We start from the raw sequence: 21,149 nt of genomic DNA, 5'->3' as shown, positions 1-21,149 counted from the left end.
ACTGCAGATGGTGACAGCAGCCATGAAATTAAAAGACACTTGCTCCCTGGAAGAAAAGTTATGACTAACCTAGAAGTGAAGTGAAGTGAACTCGCTCAGTCATGTCCAACTCTTTGCAACCCTGTAGACTACCTACCAGGCTACTCTGTCCGTGGGATTCTCCAGGCAAGAATACTGGAGTGGATTGCCATTTCCTTCTCCACGGGATCTTCCCGACCCAGGGATCAAACAGAGGTCGCCCACGTTGTGGGCAGATGCTTTACCCTCTGAGCCACCAGGGAAGCCTGACTAACCTAGATAGCATATTAAAAAGCAGAGACATTACTTTGCCAAGAAAGGTCCATCTAGTCAAAGCTATGGTTTATCCAGTAGTCATGTATGGTTGTGAGAGTTGGACTATAAAGAAAGCTGAGTGCTGAAGAATTGATGGTTTTGAACTGTTGTGTTGGAGAAGACTCTTGAGAGTCCCTTGGACTGCAAGGAGATCCACCCAGTCCATCCTAAAGGAAATCAGTCCTGAATATTCATTGGAAGGACTGATGCTGAAAACTGACTCATTTGAAAAGACCCTGATGTTGGGAAAGACTGAAGGTGGGAGAAGAGGATGACAGAGGATGAGATGGTTGGATGGCATCACTGACTCAATGGACATGAGTTTGAGTAAACTCTGGGAGTTGGTGATGGACAGGGAAGCCTGGCATGGTGCAGTCCGTGGTGTTGCAAAGAGTCGGACACGACTGAGCGACTGAACTGAACTGACTGAAGGGAAAATGAAGTAAGTCTGAACTTACTGGTGGCTGTTCTCTGAACGGGCAAATAAAGTGATGAATACAGAAAGTGGAAGAAAGTTTTGTGAGAAGTGGACCCCGAGAAGAGAGTTTTGTGCATGGTACAAATTTCTTAAGACATTAAACTGCCTTTGAAATCTTTTATTTTTACTGTGCCTAAGTGAATAACTATTGTTTCACAGTGAATATAAGCTGGTACCAAACTGGAATTTGGTTTTCTCTCCTTGTTAAATGAACAAAGTTTTCTTAGAATGCAGCTTTTTGATAACAGACTATGTAAATTCCTTTGCCTTTAAGTGATTTATATTTGTTTTTAAAATCTTTTGTTACTTAGGTAAACTATTATTTCACAATGATCTATGAAGACTATGACAATATAGACAAAGCTCATTCCACTTCTACAAAAATTAATCCCTCATTTACTCCTAAATTAGGGAATTAAAAATGGATAAACAATGGCCGTAAATCAGGGTTATGGGAAATCCAAGATAGCCGCTTGGCTTTTCCTGGCTCCTTGACAAACTTCAATTTTATTTGATGGGATAAAGTCTTTCCTAACTTCAGGGTTAATGCTCTCACAACAGAGGAAAAAATGGTTAAAATGTGCTTTGCACTTTGGGTACACTTTCTATAATCTCCAGTGACCAAGGCACACACTTCACTGGACAAATCATACCATCATTAACAAAAACTTTTCAAACTTCTTAAAACTATCACTGTCACTATCAACCTCAATCATTAGGTAAGGACAACAGAAGAAAAACTAATTACATGGGATTAAACAAACTGCTAAATATGATTACAATTCTCATGACTTTTTGTCTGACATATTACTAGCTTCTGATCTTTGTTTTCAGATATCAAGAAGCTTTTCTCCTCAAGCTACTTATGGTTTAAAACAATTTGGTAATCTACACTTGTGGGTAAAATTAAAACATTTTTCTTTTCTCTCTGCCTTGTCCCTCTAGAAATTGGAGACACTTGAGTTCTGAATAGATTTATCAGGTAAATAAAAAGATTGTCTCCCGACATATACAGACATCTCAAAGTATAGTGGGGACCTCTAGAAGAAAAAAACTCCACCTCAACAAAAACTGATGACAGGCCTGTGGCATCTGTAGTCAATGGACCAAACTTATTTTAAAAACAAATTAGTCTTGGCTGTGTTTTTAAAAAATGGGAATAATTTCAGAAAAAAAAATATTTCACTGAATACTAAATTCTAGTTTTTTTAGTTAAGGTCTGTGTTTACTGAAGATTCACTTCTCATTTAGTCCCTTGCTGTTATGTTATAATGTTACAAGATAAGAATCAGATGCTTCATGATCTGCAACCAGGAGATTAACATCAGACTATAGTCATTCAACAAACTAAGTCAGACAACATGGTATATACTGGACTACACCTAAAAAAAGTTCTTAAATTTTTACTTGTGAACTTACTATTACTGCAAACTATATTATTTTCCATATTGCCAGTTTTATAAGACTATTCTCTTACATTACCAAATGTGTGACTGAGCCTCTAATAAAATGATGATACATAGTTCCATATGAAATCAATGATTGTAATAATGTAACTCTAGACGGGAATAAGTAACAAGAGGGAATATTTTCCTGGACTGTAAGAGACTATTAGTAACACAGATGAGGTCCAGGACTTTTGCTACTTTCATGGCCTAGTCCAGTAACAGCACATTGAGTGGCCAATCAAAATATCTTCACTAGACTTGGGAATGAGCATTCCTAGCAATGTGGGACAAAATGATCATAAAATGCCCCTAAACCATGGTCAAATTTAAGGCAATGAAGGGGCCCTGCCGACTGAAAACTGGCACTTGCCATCTGCCTGTACAAAGAGTAAATCAGGAGCCACTCCAGTTGCTGACTTTCAACACCCCCTGAAAGGAGTTCAGGGTAGAAATCATGAATGAGACATTCTGTGCTCTGGGGAAAACTGGCAGGACAGGCCTCAGATTGTTATATATTTTCAAGAAAAGATTTTCATGAGCCCAAATTCTTGCATCTTCTCATACCTAGAGAAATACCAACATCACAAGTCAACATCTAGCCCTGGTTCTCCTGGCTAGCACCTCTTCTAGGCCCCTTAGCAGCATTTCTACTTCTATTCATCTTGGGGCTATGTATCTCTAACTTCCTGTTAAGTTTGTTTCTTCTAAAATACGGTAAATAAATCTCCAAATGGTACTACAAGGACATCAGCTGGCTGACATATGGATTATGTTGGAACAAGTGGTCTTGTCATTCCATGGACTCTCATCTTCCTCCATATGTGCACCCTGACAGAGAGTGGGCATCGGGACCCAGACCCCATGATGCCCCTGTCCAGCAGGAAGAAGCCAGAGCAGTCTCTGCCCCTTTCCCCAATGACCTGTGTCCCCATGTCCCGTGGAGATAGGCAGGTAGTTAGACATGAACAGGGTGTTCAGGGGCCAAAGATTTGGCCCATTAGTAAGAAGGGGGGGGGGGAATGTTGAATCCTGCCCCAGGCCATAGGTATGAGGCATTGCACCAAGGCCTCAGAAGCAGAGCCCAGAACCAAAGTCACCTCTGAAGCTGACTGAGCTCCTTTGTAACCTTGCCAAGAGCCCCCTGATCATCAGTAACAAGCTTCCTCACTCTCAATTAAGCAAAGATGCCCACTCCAGTAAATACCCTATAGCATCCCAGCCAAAAATCACCTAACGTCAACCTTCCAGCCAGAATTTTGTCTTAAGGCTATATAAATCGGTTATTAACCCACAAACACCATCAACTCTCCTTGGTCTGTCAGGAGGTCGGCCTGCTTCACTCATAGTGCCCACTTTTATCTCTTTTTGTTCATAATAAACTCACTCCATTCATAAATGCTCTGTCTGGAAATTCTCTTCCAACTGTGTTCCAACTGCCTGAACCCTCTCCTAATATAATTGATTCAGGAAAGGATCATGGACAGATGCTACAACCTTTGGGTGTAAGGACAATGGGGAACAGAATGTTCATACAATTTCAAAGTATCACCCCCATAGATTATTTACTAATTACAAAAGGAAAAATGTGCCATTGCAATGGAGAGATCTGTTGGGCACCACTTTCTTGAAGTGCTCAAATTTAGCATTATCAACATTGGGACAACCTGACATTGTGCCTTCTGATGGCCAGTAAGATATTTAACCAGAATCACTTTGAAGAAAAGGCTACACGAATTCATAGTATAAAATATTTTCAAGACAATTTCCCTGGATCCTTTCAAATAGGTAGTGTCATGCAGTACAAAGAAAAATGCTGGTGGATTCTGAATTCAGAGGCTAAAGAAAGATAAATGCATGAACCTTGAGTTGATCTCGAATTGAAATGTAAAATGCTCCAATTAAGACAACTGAGGAAATTTAAATGTGGATTGTATGTTAAATGATATTGACTTAACGTTAAGTTTTAAAGATGTGCTAATTGCTTCAGTGGTGTCCGACTCTGTGCGACCCCATAGATGGCCTCCTACCAGGCTCCTCTGTCCCTGGGATTCTCCAGGCAAGAACACTGGAGTGGGTTGCCATTTCCTTCTCCTATTCAGGAAAGTGAAAAGTGAAAGTGAAGTCACTCGGTCGTGTCCGACTCTTAGCGACCTCATGGACTGCAGCCCACCAGGCTCCTCCTTCCATAGGATTTTCCAGGCAAGAGTACTGGAGTGGGGTGCCATTGCCTTTTCCGAATAGTATTATGGTTAACGACAGAGGATCAGATGGCTGGATGGCATCACCAACTCGATGGACATGAGTTTGAGTGAACTCCAGGAGTTGGTGATGGACAGGGAGGCCTGGCGTGCTGTGATTCATGGGGTCGCAAAGAGTCGGACACGACTGAGTGACTGAACTGAACTGAACTATGTAGAAAAGTGTTAGTCACTCAGTCAAGTCTGACTCTCTGCAAGCCCATGGATTGGGACCCACCAGGCTTCTCCATCTATGACATTTTCCAGGCAAGAATACTGGAGTGGGTTACCGTTCCTTTCTCCAGGGGAACCTCCCCGACCCAGGGATCAAAACTGGGTCTTCCGCACTGCAGGCAGACTCTTTACCGTCTGAGCCACTAGGGAAGACTATTTTTAAGGGTGAAGAATCACAGTATCTGTAACCCACATTCAAATGGTTCAGGATTTGAAAAACTAGCAAAATGTTAAAATCATGAATCTAGGTGAAGGGTCAGGTGTTCATTTTTCTCATCTCTTACTTTCATATTTTCCAAAAAAGGAGGGAAGGAAATCTATTTTTATAAGGGAATGTCAATTCAAAACAACCAACTTGCACTAGTGCCTTCGGCACAGTGCGATACACGGCCAGTTTCTTTGGGACGTGCAATAAAGGAGCCGACAGCGCAGACGGGAAGAACGTGAACGTGCGTGCTCAGTCGTGTCCGACTCTGCAAATTCTATGGGCTGTATCCTGCCAGGCTCTTCTGTTCATTCCAGGTAAGTATACAGAAGCGGGTTACCATTTCCTTCTCCAGGGAATCTTCCCAACCCGGGGATCGAACCCACGTTTCCTGTGTCTCTGCATTGCAGACAGAACATTCTTTACTACTTGAGCCATCCCAGAAGCCCACAAAACCGAAGAAACGGTTCTAACTCTCATTTCCGTGGCAACGAGGAAGTGGGTCACGTGACCCACAGATCACCTTCTGATTGGAGGAAGATCCGTCACTCTTCCCCAAGGTACTGAGACAGCGCCTGCGCAGATTAGCAGAGGCGGGAGGGACCAAACATTCTCCTCGACCAACGGTTTTTCACAGATCCAGCCTCCTGTTCGCGTATTGTCCAATCAAAAGCCCCTAGTAACGTAGTGTCACCAATTCTCCCTTTCTCATAGGACGGGCGGTCCTTCCGGTTCTTTATTCCGTTTCCGGTGGGAGCGAGTCGTATCCAGGAACTCAGTGAATTACTTCTGGGCGAATGTTTTTTATTTCCGGGCTATGGGACAAGACAGTGCCTTGTAACCGCCTGTAGCCGTTGAGGCAGCGCCGCCGCCGCCGCCATCATGTCAGACACGGATAGCGATGAAGATTCCGCTGGAGGCGGCCCATTTTCTTTAACTGGTTTCCTTTTCGGCAACATCAATGGAGCCGGGCAGCTGGAGGGAGAAAGCGTCTTGGACGATGTGAGGGGATGGGCGTGGCATAGAGCTAGAGGATGTACCGGCTGAGGAAAAGGCGTGAGGAGAGTTTAGGGTGTTGAGAGTGCTTAGGAAACTAGAAGAGAGGACGATGTGGCCCTCCGTTAGTAAGAGGGCGCACTTAACGTATGCGAAGAGAGAAGCGGTTGTCTTGCTAGTAGGTTGTGTAGTAACAATCTACTAGCAACAGAGCGGGGGGGCTCAGTTCTGGGCGAGGGTGGGGACAAGAGGTGAATGGTAGGCCAAGCGGCGCTGATGTGGGTGGCTTTGGAGGAAAAATAGCCTAAGCTACTGAGATTACTTTCAAATGGTTACTATGAGAACCTTCTTGGAGATTCTTGAAACTGTCTGCATTTGTGACATCACTGACTAGATAGAGATGGCTCTAGAGCTAGAGGACAGACCGGCACCAAATCCTGTGGTTCAGGCCCCAGTTCTTAGAACAGCCAATGTTCAGACCATCCATTGCAGGCCCCTTCTGGTCCCAGTGCACACTTGCTTACATAGTTTTTCCACCATTCACTGACATTGAACGATGAAATTGTTTCCTGTGCCCAGTCGACTCTTAGACCTATCTTCATTTAAGTTCATTTTCTCAAGGAGAAAGTACTGACCAGTATTCTTCCTTCGCTGCAACATACAGTAAAGATAACAATAAAGTTCTTGATTTGTTTTCTCTAGTCGGAATTACCTGTTTTCTTAGACTTTATTCACGGATCTGCTATTTAATTTATTTAGTCTTGGCGGTGGTTCCTTGAATAATTTTTCCTTACGTAACTTTAAAGTATGGTAATAAAATTGAATATGATGTGTTATATCTGATCAGTGCGGACGTGGAAGATGTACTTCACAGTTCTCAAATGTGATGCTTCTTTTAGCATGCTGTGGAGTCATTTATATGGGTTTATAACTTTGTTGTGGATCTGGAAATAAACCTTGTGGTGTGGGAAACTTAGGTTTAGTTATTGTCTTTGACTCTGGTGCTGTCCCTTTTTCAGGAGTGTAAGAAGCACTTGGCAGGCTTGGGGGCTTTGGGGCTGGGCAGCCTGATAACTGAACTCACAGCAAATGAAGAATTGACTGGTACTGATGCTGCCCTGGTAAATGATGAAGGTGAAGTCTGGGTCATGGGGAGTATGGTGGGGGAGGAAGCTAGCCACTTACTGTACATGTACTTTTCAGTGGGAATTATCTAAGGGAGTGAGAGTTACTGGCACTTTGTTTAGATCTACCCCCCCCCCACTTCTATTTATAGGATGGGTCAGGAGTACAGAAGATGCTGTAGACTATTCAGACATCAATGAGGTAGCAGAAGATGAAAGCCGAAGATATCAGCAGACAATGGGGAGCTTGCAGCCTCTTTGCCATGCAGGTGATTCTTCAGTGCCATCAATAAGAACATTCTAGTACTTTTTTTCTTAAAAAAAAAAAAAGGTTTATTTATTTATAATGTTTTGCCTGTGCTGGATCTTTGTTGCTGCATACCAGCTTTCTTTGGTTGTGGTAAACAGTGGCTACTCTTAGTTATGGTGGGTGGCTTCTCCTGTTGCAGAACACAGGCTCTAGTCACAGGCTTCAGTAGTTGTGGTGCACGGGCTCAATAATTGCAGCTCACGGGCTCTAGAGCAAGGGCTCAGTAGTTGTGGCACACAGGCTTAGTTGCTCTGAGACATATGGAATCTTCCCAGATCAGGGATTCAACTCGAGTCCCCTGCATTGGCAGACGGATTCTTAACCACTGGGCTACCAAGGAAGGCCCTAGTACATTTTCTTGCTGTGTAGTTCAGTTTGTTTTTATCCAAGCTTTCTGTCATTGTTCCTGCTTTTTATGTCTTTGCTTCTCTCCGTTTGTCAGCTCAGTTCCAAGTAGCTGCTATCCTTTTTATGTTCTGGGGCAGCATTATTGTACTTAGGCTTTTATTCCTCATACTGGTTAGTCCCAAATTCTTGGTGAATGCCAAATAAGAATGATAATGCTTTCCTCCTTATCATCTGGTATTTGAGTTCCTGTGCGGTTCACAGTACTAATTTAGATGCTGTTTGAACTCAGTCTTTGCCCTCAAGGAATTGGTAGTTCAAGAAAGATTAAGTATTCAGTTCATATATAAATGAGCACATGTATTTATTGGTTCAGCTTCTGTTGGTCGCTCACTACCTGTATGACAACACAGTGCACTTAATGCTTGCTCACAATATTGGTTTTCCTTCTTGGTATAAGTTGCTACATTATAGAATCAGAATGTTAGAGCTCGAAGGGATTTTAGTGATTATTTATTCTTAACTTCATCATAGATAGACTTGAACTTCAGAGAACTTTAGTAAAATGTGGAACTTTATTAAAAGTTCTATAATTAGCTAGTGGCAGGCCTTGACTAATTAAACATTTTAGTTTATTAAACATTGAGCACCCATTATATGCTATAAACTGTAATAGTATTGTACAAAGATAATAAAATCCATTTTCTGATTTTTGAGGAGTTCAGTTCTGGTCATAGTTCATTCTTTCCGCTGCACTATACCATCTTGGGACTTTTGTATGAAGTTGTTCATTGTTTATTCATTATCCATTTCTTTGAATTAGATTTCAGCTTGTGGAGAAATGTAGGTCAAACCTTGGTAAATAGCTGAACTTAAGTTTCTTCAGAGCCAGTTAATGGATTTGAGTGCTTCTTTTTTTTAATATATTTATTTTTGTTTACCTATTTGACTGCCAGATCTTAGTTGCAGCACTTGGGATCTTCAGTCTTTGTTGAAGCATGCAAGATTTTTAGTTGATATTTAGTTGCAGCATGTAGGATCTAGTTCCCTAACCAGGGATCGAACCTGGGCCCCCTAAATTAGGAGTGCAGATTCTTCGCCACTGGACCACCAGGGAAGTCCCTGGGTGCTTCTTATATAAAGAGATTAACTACACTGTATATACAAGAAGTAACTTAGAAAAACAGAAAATACAAGCTTTACTTTCAGGAATATTGTCATCATTTGGGAAAGGCAAAATAAACGAATGCTAAATGTAATTATTCATAATAAGAAGACATAAACCAGTTGCCAGCTCATATTTCTGTATAGAATGCTTTATTTAGTTCTGAAAGGCTGCCAAACTAGCTAAGTCAGAGCATAGCTATTAGTTTTAGCATCCTGATAGACTGAGGGGAAGGTGGTAGGAGCTCTGGTTTTCAGAGAATGTTATAATTTTCAGATTTGGATTTGTTGTCATGGCTAGGGATAGTAAGGAAGAGGCTAGATAGGGGGTTCTTTTGGGTTGTATGAGTTGACTTCCTGGAAAAGGAGGATGCTATATTTGATAGTGTTGATACTCTGGAAGCTCATTTCCAAGTTATCTTGTCTTCTGAGGGTACCTTCATCTATGCCCTTAGCTTCCTCCTTCCCTGGCATTGGCCCCTTCACACGGCTTGATTTACAAGGGTGTTTCTTTGGAATAATTAGAAGTATGTATCAGTCATTCTAGAGTCTTCATGGAGGTGAATTTTGAAGGATAAGGTTTGACGGAGAGGAGCAGCAGGACCTTTTGGTTTGGTAACATGGCTTCGTAAAGGTTTGGAGATAGAAATAAGTAGTGTGAAGGTAATTGGCCAGCAGATTTTCTTTTTTTCTTTCTTTCTTTTTTGGTATTTAATTAATTAATATATTTTTAGCTGTATCAGGTCTTAGTTGTGGTGCATAGGCTTAGTTGCTCTGTGGCATGTGGGATCTTAGTTCCCTGACCAGGGCTTGAACCCACTTCCCTGCATTGGAAGGTGGATTCTATGGTGCATGGGCTTATTTCTGGATTTTCTGTCCTGATCCATTGATCTATATTTTTATTTTTGTGCCAGTACCATACTATATTGATGACTAGCTCTGTAGTATAGTCTGAAGTCAGGGAGTCTGATTTCTCCAGCTCCCTTTTTCTTTTTCAAGATTCCTTTAGCTATTCAGGGTCTTTAATGTCTCCATACAAATTTTGAGATTTGTTTTTGTTCTAGTTCTGTGGAAAATGTCATTGGTTATTGGATAGGGATTGCATTGAATCTCTAGATTGCCTTGGGTAGTATAGTCATTTTGACAATATTGATTCTGGAAGGCAGATTTCTTTTTTTTTAATTTTAATTGGAGGCTAATTACTTTACAACATTGTAGTGGTTTTTGCCATACATTGACATGAATCAGCCATGGGTGTACATGTGTTCCCCATCCTGAACCCCCCTCCCACCTCCATCCCCATCCCATCCCTCAGGTTCATCCCAGTGCACCATCCCTGAGCACCCTGTCTCATGCATCGAACCTGGACTGGCAATCCCTTTCACATATGATAATATACATGTTTCAGTGCTATTATCTCAAATCATCCCACCCTCGCCTTCTCCCACAGAGTCCAAAAGACTGTTCTTTACATCTGTGTCTCTTGATGTCTCACATATAGGGTCATTGTTACCATCTTTCTCAATTCCACATATATGCATTAATATACTGTATTGGTGTTTTTCTTTCTGACTTACTTCACTCTGTTTTCATCCATCTCATTAGAACTGATTCAAATACATTCTTTTTAATGGCTGAGTAATATTCCATTGTGTATATGTACCACAGCTTTCTTATCCATTTATCTGCCAATGGACATCTAGGTTGCTTCCATGTCCTGGCTATTATAAACAGTGCTGTGATGAACATTGGGGTACACGTGTCTCTTTCAATTCTGGTTTCCTCGGTGTGTATGCCCAGCAGCGGGATTGCTGGGTCATATGGCAGTTCTATTTCCAGTTTTTTAAGGAATCTCCACACTGTTCTCCATAGTGGCTGTATTAGTTTGCGTTCCCACCAACAGTGTAAGAGGGTTCCCTTTTCTCCACACCCTCTCCAGCATTTATTGCTTGTAGACGTTTGGGTAGCAGCCATTCTGACTGGCCTGAAATGGTACCTCATTGTGGTTTTGATTTGCATTTCTCTGATAATGAGTTTTGTTGAGCATCAACATCAGCCATCTGTATGTCTTCTTTGGAGAAATGTCTCTTTGGTTCTTTGGCCCATTTTTTGATTGGGTCGTTTATTTTTCTGGAATTGAGCTGCAGGAGCTGCTTGTATATTTTTGAGATTAATTCTTTGTTGGTTGCTTCATTTGCTATTATTTTCTCCCATTCTGAAGTCTGTCTTTTCACCTTGCTTATAGTTTCCTTTGTTGTACAAAAGCTTTTAAGTTTAATTAGGTCCCATTTGTTTATTTTTTGTTTTTATTTCCATTACTCTGGGAGGTGGGTCATAGAGGATCCTGCTGTGATTTATGTCAGAGAGTGCTTTGCCTATGTTTTCCTCTAGGAGTTTTATAGTTTTTGGTCTTACATTTAGATCTTTAATCCATTTTGAGTTTATTTTTGTGTATGGTGTTAGAAAGTGTTCTAGTTTCATTCTTTTACAAGTGGTTGACCAGTTTTCCAAGCACCGCTTGTTAAAGAGATTGTCTTTTCTCCATTGTATATTCTTGCCTCCTTTGTCAAAGATAAGGTGTCCATAGGTGCATGGATTTATCTCTGGGCTTTCTATTTTGTTCCATTGATCTATATTTCTGTCTTTGTGCCAGTCCCATACTGTCTTGATGACTGTAGGTTTGTAGTATACTGAAGTCAGGCAGGTTGATTCCTCCAGTTCCATTCTTCTTTCTCAAGATTGCTTTGGCTATTTGAGGCTTTTTGTATTTCCATACAAATTGTGAAATTATTTGTTCTAGTTCTGTGAAAAATACCATTGGTAGCTTGATAGGGATTGCATTGAATCTATAGATTGCTTTGGGTAGTATACTCATTTTCACTATATTGATTCTTCTGATCTAGGAAGGCAGGTTTCTTAAGCACTGTACCACCAGGGAAGTCACCCATAGAGCAGTTTGACAGCACCTTTCTGTACACATTACTTGGAGTTTCATGCTGTAAAGAATTGTAATCTGATATAGATTGTTGAATAAGAGGCAGGGTAGTATAATGAAAAGAAGATGAACTTTGGAGTCAGAATGTCATAGGTTCAAATCCCAACTCCATATTTAGTTTGACCCTGGGAAAGTTGCTTAGTCCCTGAGGCTTGTATTTCTCATTTGTAATAATCCCTCAATTTTCTTGTCTGCTTATGTGTGTTAATAGTTACCTCGTTAATAAGACTTTGGTGGGAATTTAAGTTCATTATCACATGGTATGAAATCACCTACATAGAACAGTGTCACGGTAGGAGCTCCTTAAATGTTGCTTGTCTTCCCTTCCTAAATGCAGATGAAAAGGGATACTTGTTGCTTTGGGATTTTGATTAGGAAAAGGGTAAAGGGGGACTTCCCTGGTGGTTCAGCGATGAAGAATCCACCTGCCAATGCAGGGAACATGGGTTTGATCCCTAGTCAGGGAACTAAGATCCCACATACCTTGGGGGAAGTAAGCCCACATGCCACAGCTATTGAAACCCTCTTTCTCTGGAGCCTGCATGCCTAGAGCCTGCTTCAGGATGAAAAAAGTCACCACAGTGATAAGCCCGTGTGCTGCAACTAGAGAAGGCCCACACAAAGCATCAAAGACTCAGTGCAGCTGAAAATAATAAAGGAAAAGGATAAAGAGGCCAACTAACTGAGAGACTGTTTTTGTGAGCTAGATGTAAAGTTACCAAAAGTTACCAAGGTCTGGAATAGGGTGACAGTTGAGGAAAATGATAGGCAGAGTCAGACTTTATAGTTGCTGATAAAACATCAGTAGGACTTGGTAAGTGAGGAAGTGTGTTGGAAAGACACAAAGGCACTGTTGTTAAACCAGGCTTAAATTCTGACTTTGTTGCTTAAAATTATATGACCCTAAGGAAGTCACTTAACTTCTGTAGCTCAGAATAATTTCTGCTTTGTAGCGTTACTGGGAGGATTATAGATAAAATAACTAAAAATACCTGGCACATAATACCTGGAGCCTAGAAGTTGCCTAATGACTGCTATTAATGATTTACTGGAAAAAATGTGTTGTGTGTAAGAGATTGTTGAAGGAGACAGGAGCCTAAAATCGTAAGCTGGGAAAATGAGGATGGAGGTGGTATTGATAGTAACAAAAGGGAATTAAAAAGAGTTGAAGGATATTTCAGTGTGATAGTGAAGTATAATTGTTGAATAGCTGAATGGAAAAGCTCTTTAGGCAGCAGAACATGCAGTACAATTGTAGAGGGGCTAAGTCAGGGCAAGACATACAGATTTGGATTTAGTCTAGATAAAGGCGATTCTTGAGAAAGGGAATGAAGAATTTTATAGAGGAATAAAAGCAGAGTGTTCAGGACAAAGTATTGAGTGATGCCAGTGGTTGAAGGTTAGTGGAAGGAATAGCAGGCTATAGAAGTCAGACAGAAAAAGTGTCAAAGACTTGGGAGGTGAGAAAAAAGTCCAGTTTTAAACTGACAGAGAAAGAAGATTATTAAATTTAATTATGAGGTTGAGCAGGTTGAAAAGAAACAGTGTTTGACCAGGGGAAAGAGCAGAGGTTTTATTGATAAACAGTTCTTGGGGGCTCCCTAAATTCCTGTATGAGATATACGTAGTGTTACAGCATTTGGCAATACGGTGTCATCTCTTTCTGAAGGCAGAAGCTGTGCCCCTTGTGTATTCTCAAGGAATCTGCATAGTTCTTCATATGATGCTTTAAAATATTGAGTGACGAGGGAGTTCAAGGTTGTTGTGTGACATTCTGGATATTGAACTCACTTTCTTGGTATTATTAGATTATGATGAGGATGACTATGATGCTGATTGTGAAGACATTGATTGCAAGTTGATGCCTCCTCCACCTCCACCTCCAGGACCAGTGAAAAAGGATAAGGACCAGGATGCAATTGCTGGTGGTAAGTAGAGACTTACTTACTTTTATCTAAGGAGCAAGTTCTATTTCTGGTCCAGATTTTTGGCATGTTCATAGGGGGCTATTCAGATTAAGCCACTAGCAAATGATACAACTTCTATAAGAGATTCATACAATTTTCAAATTTCAGTATTAAAGGTAAAATTTAAAACATTTGACAATAGTATTTTAACATGGGCTCAAGAAAAAGTAGTTTAGGTTGATGTGGTTCTCAAATCTGACTGCCCATCATAGTTACCTCAAGTCTTCAAAAAATTGCAGGTTTCTGGGTCTCACCCCTGGAGAATCTGATCCAGAAGATCTGGGGTAGAGCCCAGGGATTTCATAGAATTTCCTCAAGTCATTTCTGATACAACTGATCTGTACTGGTATTTGGAAATGACCTGTCTGATGAGTCTCTTTAAAAAATGATTAAATGAGAAGGTACCTAGAATGGGTATAAATCATTTACAGCCAGTTGTCAGATTCAGAGATTTCAAAGGCAGGGACTTATCTCACCTATTCCTATGTCTGCAACTGTGGTAAGTAATCCTGTTCTAGGCTAGAAGGTTGGGGAAGAGCAGTGTCTTTGATCTCCAGTGTTTTGAGGCTTATGTCAACCTAAATGTCTCCTAGGAGAGTTTTAAGCCCTTTCCTTTTTAGTCTGCAGGCTAAATAGCATTTGGTAACTTTGTGTCTTAGATTTTGTTTTACGCTAAATAATTTCATGGTTACCCTGTGGGCTTAAATGTTTCCAGTTTATGGGTCCCTGAATTGGGCAGGAAAAGGCCTGATTGGTATAAAAGTGTTATGTAATTTTTCTATTGGTTACATTTCTTTAACCTAATATAGAAAGTAGTAAATGTAGTAATAGTGTTTGTTTTCTCTCATCACAACCCCAGGGTACCAGGTACAAGGTGAGTTGTGGATGGTGGGAGATAATGAGTTGGAATGAGTTTTCCGGGTTGCATACCTAGTAATCTGGGTGCTTAGAACTGTATCCCCTGCCATTGAGCCATGCTTAAGCCTAGAGTGGGTGTTGGCTGAATTTGAGGAAATATGCTCACAGTTACATGCCAAAGGGGTTTCTCTTCCTTGTTGCAGTGTCTGAAGATGGAGAAGGCATCATCTTGCCCTCCATCATTGCCCCTTCCTCTTTGGCCTCAGAGAAAGTGGACTTCAGTAGTTCCTCTGACTCAGAATCTGAGATGGGACCTCAGGAAGCAGCACAGACAGAATCTGAGGATGGAAAGCTGACCCTACCATTGGCTGGGATTATGCAGCACGATGCCACCAAGCTGTTGCCGAGTGTCACAGAACTTTTCCCAGAATTTCGTCCTGGGAAGGTACTTTTGGTGGAGAATGCCTGCATTCCAAACCACTGCCCTCTTGTAAATATTGAGTTGTGTTGTTGAGATATTGAATATAGAATGAGCAGAAAGTAAAGGTTTTCTTATTCAGTGATACTGTATTGGGTCTTTTTTTAAGTTTTATGCCTTGGTCATATTAATACATGTGATTTATATAGTTCTCATTAGGAATTGTCCTTTCCATCTTAAAAGAACTAGTCCAAATTATTAAAGAATACTTTACTTTCTTGGTTGGTGTTGTAAATCTGAGTTTGGCATTTCTTGATCCCTCCCTCACAGTTGAGTAGACTTCTCAAAGGAGTTCTAGCTCAGAGCTACTGTCTTCCTATCTGACATTGGGTGTCTTACATAGAAACATGTTTTGTGTTCTAGGTGTTGCGCTTCCTACGTCTTTTTGGACCAGGAAAGAATGTCCCATCTGTTTGGCGCAGTGCTCGGAGAAAGAGGAAGAAGAAACACCGTGAACTGATACAGGAAGAGCAGATCCAGGAGACGGAGTGCTCAGTAGAATCAGAAGTCAACCAGAAATCTTTGTGGAACTATGACTATGCCCCACCACCACCTCCAGAGCAGTGCCTCTCTGATGATGAAGTAGGCAAAATAGAGATCTGGAATTAAGACCCAGGAGGGCAACAAATGAGTTCTTCCTAGCTTATGTCTAAATTGAAAGCAACACCTTAGTGTCCTGTGCCTATTATCATTAAGTAATCATGATTTCAGTCCCAGTAGCTATCCCTTCCCTGTTGTAATAGTATTTTGGGCAGGCAGATGGTGATATACTGGTGAATAGGAAAGTTGAATGATAGGCAGAGTGTGCCATGATACACCTCCATTGTTTGCATTTTAACCCCAGTCCTGTTCAAGAATCATCCTTATGGCTTCTCTAAGTTCCCCCTCCTGCCCATTAACTCCCTATAGCCTGGGCATCTGGGATCAGGATGTCTACCTCCCCTTCTACTTTGTTCTGTTACAGATCACAATGATGGCACCTGTGGAATCCAAGTTTTCTCAGTCAACTGGAGATACAGATAAAGTGACAGACACCAAACCAAGAGTGGCTGAGTGGCGTTATGGGCCTGCTCGACTGTGGTATGATATGCTGGGTGTCCCTGAAGATGGCAGTGGGTTTGACTATGGCTTCAAACTAAGAAAGATGGAACAGGAACCTGTGATGAAATGTAGAATGACGGACGTAAGCAACACGGTATGTAAGAAAGGAATCACTGTGCCCAGAGCCCTATCAGTATTACTTTACTTTTCAGTTGGGGAGGTACTGAGTAGGGTTTCTTTGGTGGGAAATTGAGGTGTCTAAACCTTTTGTTTGGTGTGGTATATTGCCCTGGCAACTTGGCCCTATTGCAAGGATTCTTGTTTGTGAAATGAGTGTTGTGCCAGACTAGGAGTGGGAGGAGGCAGGTATTCCTTCATTATCAGGTGTGTGTCTCTCAAGTCAGGACCACATTTGATGTATCTGATTTATCTGCTGTGGGATTTGAAGTGGGAACTCTGACCAGTGACCATTCAGGGATTTGTTGTTCTTCCCCTACTTTGGTAGGAATACAGGATACCTGAGGAAAGCAGTGGCACTGATCTTCTGGCTGATGAAAACTTCCTGATGGTGACACAGCTGCACTGGGAGGATGATATCATCTGGGATGGGGAGGATGTCAAACACAAAGGGACAAAACCACAGCGTGCTAGCCTGGCAGGCTGGCTTCCTTCCAGCATGACTAGGAATGCTATGGCTTACAATGTTCAACAAGGTTTGCATCTGTGCCCACTGTGTCCAGCACACTGTCCTTCACCTCAGTCATCCTAAGTAAGCTTAGCTGTGATCTTTGCTGCTGAGGGACAGTGAAATGTTTTAGATCTGAGCCCTGATTCTAGTCTGTAATTTTTTTTACACTATTGATGAGCTAGGATGGACTCTGATTTCTCATTAAAAAATGTGAAAAGTACTTAGAAGTTAAAAATATTTCTGAGATATAATAATGCTTTTATCTTTATAGTCTACTTTTGTTTCCAAAGGCCCCTTTATCATTCTAGAATTTGTTTTTTCCCTCCTTAAGTACACATGCGCACACACACAAATGGTATGCTATGCTTAATGTAGAAAACTTTGAAAATACAATGCAGTGTCAAAAATAACTGGTAATTCTAGAGGCTATCAGCTCTACCTTTTTGGTGTATTAGGCTTTCAGTGTTCTATCCTGTATGTGTATGTAGCTGAGCTTATTCCTAGAGGTACAGTTTTACGTGTTGTGCTTTTTACTTAATGTTATTTTATATCATTTAAAATTCTTCATAAAAAAATTAAAAAATAAAATAAAATTCTTCATAGACATTTTTAACAACATGGGAAACTCATTTTAAATGGGAAAAAAAAGCCCAGATATGCACACTATATAAACAGGAAATTTACTGTCTTTTCCAAATTTTCTTATGTTAATCTGGATTTCTTTTGTAATTCAGTGGAAAACCAAAAATGTCTTATTTTTTAAATATAAGAAATAATTTTTTTCTTTTTTCCTTCCATTCTATCTATAAACACTATTGGTTACATAGTAGTCATATATGGATATCTTCATATTTTTAGTTATTATTGTATTTTAAATATACTTTATTACATTTATTGTTAGCATATCTTACTGTATTATTTATTACCATAATTTGTTTAATCAGTCTGATGTTAAATATTTGGTGGTTTAAATTTTGACTATTATAAAAAATACTGCAGTGAACATTTTTGTCTGCAATATTTTTTAAAAGTGAGAAATACATTGTTTCCAATAATTTCTTTTTCAGTAGCTACATGAGTAACTACTAGCGGAGACTCCTTTTCCCTTTGCTAGAATTGAAGGGATCATGAAATGTTTTGTTTATTCTTTCCTCATGTTTTGACTAGGTTTTGCAGCAACACTGGATGATGACAAGCCTTGGTACTCCATTTTTCCCATTGACAATGAGGAGCTGGTATATGGACGCTGGGAGGACAATATCATTTGGGATGCTCAGGCCATGCCCCGGTTCTTGGAGCCTCCTATTTTGACACTTGATCCCAATGATGAGAACCTCATTTTGGGTATGGTACTGGCTGGGTCAGTGTTCGTTCTCCATAACTGATAGCTTGCTGTCAGCAGGCAAGAGGAAATCAGAAGGGTTGGGAAGGTCAAGACTGGATGCTTCTAGATAGCAGTTTGAGACAGCAAAGTTGCGGCTGTCAGTTTCTAATATTGTGTATTGTTTTAGGAAAAACTCATAATGTAGAAATGTTGGAAAGTAGTACCTTGGAGATGTTAGGAGTGTAGTTTGGTTGGACTAGAAGTGGTCTTGGGGGAAATGAAAATCTGTTTAGAAATTGCAAAGGTGTCAGTAGGAAAGGTGAATCTTCAGGGATAACAACTCCAGGGTGACTTGTTTCCTCCTTAGAAATTCCGGATGAGAAGGAAGAGGCTACTTCTAACTCTCCCTCCAAGGAGAGTAAGAAAGAATCATCTCTGAAGAAGAGTCGAATTCTGTTAGGGAAAACAGGAGTCATCAAGGAGGAACCACAGCAGGTCTGTGAAGGGAAAAGGGATTTGGTGTTTAGAAGAACAAAGAAAGGTAATGAAGAAGGGTAGTCTGACTAAGGTTTATTTGATAACCTGTTCATTAGAACATGTCTCAACCAGAAGTGAAAGATCCATGGAATCTCTCCAATGATGAATATTACTACCCTAAGCAACAAGGTCTTCGAGGCACCTTTGGAGGAAATATTATTCAGGTAAAAGTAGCGTTGTTTTTGTTTTTGTTTTTTTCTGTGGTGAATGCAAACCACTGCTTTGTTTTGGTGTAGACATGAGTAAATCTTTCTTTGACTGGAGTTCAATTTGAACCCTTATATTTCTATCTTAGCATTCAATTCCTGCTGTGGAGTTACGGCAGCCCTTCTTTCCTACCCACATGGGGCCCATCAAACTCCGGCAGTTCCATCGCCCACCTCTGAAGAAGTACTCTTTTGGGGCACTATCTCAACCAGGTCCCCACTCAGTCCAGCCCTTGCTAAAGCACATCAAAAAGAAGGCAAAGGTATGATTGAATCTTGGTTAGGAAAAAAAAAAAAAGGCTATAAAAGGCATTGAAATACAAATGGGGGAGATGGACTGGATATTAGATGCTTTTAGGAAATTGTCTGTTTCCTTAGAAGTGATAAAATATTATTGTGGTTATTTAGGAGAATGTCCGTATTCTTGGGAGATGCATGTGAAAATACAGTAAAGTGTCATGATAACTTCAACTTTAAAAACTGGTTCATGGACTACCCTGATGGTCCAGTAGTTAAGAATCCACCTGCCAATGCAGGGGACATGGGTTCAATCCCTGGTCTGGAAAGATACCATATCCCACAGAGCTGCTAAGCCTGTGCACAACTACTGAAGCCTGCATGTTCTAGGGCCAGTATTCTGCAACAAGAGAAGTCACCCACAATGAGAAGCCCACACACCACAGTGAAGGAGTAGTCCCCACTCACTGTAGCTAGAGAAAGCCTGTGCACAGCAACCAAGACCCAGCTTAGCCAAAAAGAAAAAAAGGAAAAAGGTTTCAGCAAAATTTATTGATAGTTATAGCTAAAACAAATATGGTAAAATATAAAGTAATATATAAGCGGTGGCATAATAAGTGTTCATAGTTTTGACTTTATGCATAAACATTTTTGCAATAAAATAGGAAAAAAAGCAAAGTTTTTGATGTTTCAATGAACAATATCACTGTGTGTAATTATTGTCCTGTCAGTAGCTGTACTGTATTCTCCTTGTTCTCTGCAGATGAGAGAACAAGAGAGGCAAGCTTCAGGTGGTGGAGAGATGTTTTTCATGCGCACACCTCAGGACCTCACAGGCAAAGATGGAGATCTTATTCTTGCAGAATATAGTGAGGAAAACGGACCATTAATGATGCAAGTTGGCATGGCAACCAAGATAAAAAACTACTATAAGCGAGTGAGTCTTCTCAGAAAAATCTTTGTTGTTAATAAATAATTGTAGTTAAATATTCAGCTACCATATGTGAACATATATATGTTTTTTTAATACTAGAAATTTATTGGAAGAAAGGAATGGTATCTGTTTTGCAGTTAGTAATATTAGTAGAATGCTATGCTCATGGAATGTTTTATTTAGGCTTATTGATTATGTTCTGGGAGAGTAACTGGGTCTGTTGCATTCTTTATAGAAACCCGGAAAAGATCCTGGAGCCCCAGATTGTAAATATGGAGAAACTGTTTACTGCCATACATCTCCTTTTCTAGGCTCACTCCATCCTGGACAATTGCTGCAGGTGAGGAATTATTTCCTACTATAACTTTTTCCTAAGGAAATTGACAGATGAGCTAGTCAGCCCAGAAAGAACCAATTCTGTTTGATTGAGATACTGTTTAACTAAAGTATGGGAAAGAACAATATAAGCTAAAAATTATTATAATCCAAAAATTTGTTTTTGCATCTTTTTATTAAAACTGGCTCCTTATTATGTTATTCTATAAGTTAAATTTTAAATAGTCTTTGGAAATACATAGTGGTAAGAAGTCCAAAAACATCTGGGTAGCATAGGGAAGTCAACTGGATTAATAATTTACTATAGTTAATTTATGAATGTTTAATTTGTATGTGTAAGATTGGTATATTTTGAGTATTGAACCACACCCCAGCTATAGTGAAATGGTTTTTCCCCTTTCTGTTCTGATGGGTATAGAAATGGTTTTTCCCCTCTCTGTTACCTCCTGGTAACCTAGCTTTTACATACTTTGTTAAGGGAAGGTATAGAGGTCCACGAATGCTGTGAGGAAATCTTTAGCACTCTACTACCTTGTTTCCCCCTGACCCCCTCCCCAGTTTATTTCCCTTGGCAATCTTGACCAATTTAACTGTTCTTATACCTAGTTTATCCCATTGTGTCTATTGCTTATTCTCTTAAAGCATCTACAAAGCACATTTTTTTAATCCTTTGC

General features: G+C 40.3%; 1 protein-coding gene across 5 annotated transcripts in view; it reads left to right on the top strand.

Moving 5' to 3' along the window:
- Positions 1 to 5,742: 5,742 nt before the first annotated feature.
- The window catches only part of TAF1 (TATA-box binding protein associated factor 1), a 70,536-nt gene continuing 55,129 nt past the window's right edge, over positions 5,743 to 21,149 (top strand). For 2 of the 5 annotated variants that reach the window (XM_018043787.1, XM_013976402.2), the window contains exons 1-14: positions 5,744 to 5,937; positions 6,951 to 7,065; positions 7,208 to 7,324; positions 13,678 to 13,797; positions 14,898 to 15,139; positions 15,536 to 15,754; positions 16,137 to 16,367; positions 16,719 to 16,926; positions 18,069 to 18,245; positions 18,593 to 18,720; positions 18,819 to 18,926; positions 19,058 to 19,231; positions 19,969 to 20,142; positions 20,375 to 20,479. In XM_018043787.1, the coding sequence (XP_017899276.1) occupies positions 5,818 to 5,937; positions 6,951 to 7,065; positions 7,208 to 7,324; positions 13,678 to 13,797; positions 14,898 to 15,139; positions 15,536 to 15,754; positions 16,137 to 16,367; positions 16,719 to 16,926; positions 18,069 to 18,245; positions 18,593 to 18,720; positions 18,819 to 18,926; positions 19,058 to 19,231; positions 19,969 to 20,142; positions 20,375 to 20,479 (2,238 nt within the window). In that variant the 5' untranslated portion in view covers positions 5,744 to 5,817. Of the gene's footprint in view, positions 5,938 to 6,950; positions 7,066 to 7,207; positions 7,325 to 13,677; positions 13,798 to 14,897; positions 15,140 to 15,535; positions 15,755 to 16,136; positions 16,368 to 16,718; positions 16,927 to 18,068; positions 18,246 to 18,592; positions 18,721 to 18,818; positions 18,927 to 19,057; positions 19,232 to 19,968; positions 20,143 to 20,374; positions 20,480 to 21,149 lie in introns of all 5 variants that reach the window. The other 3 variants (XM_013976405.2, XM_018043788.1, XM_013976404.2) reach the window with 3 other exon arrangements.

This window comes from Capra hircus, assembly GCF_001704415.2.
Source record: "Capra hircus breed San Clemente chromosome X unlocalized genomic scaffold, ASM170441v1, whole genome shotgun sequence".
NCBI lineage: Eukaryota > Metazoa > Chordata > Mammalia > Artiodactyla > Bovidae > Capra > Capra hircus.
Note: the sequence above shows the minus strand (reverse complement) of the source record. Positions and strands in the feature narration are given on the sequence as shown.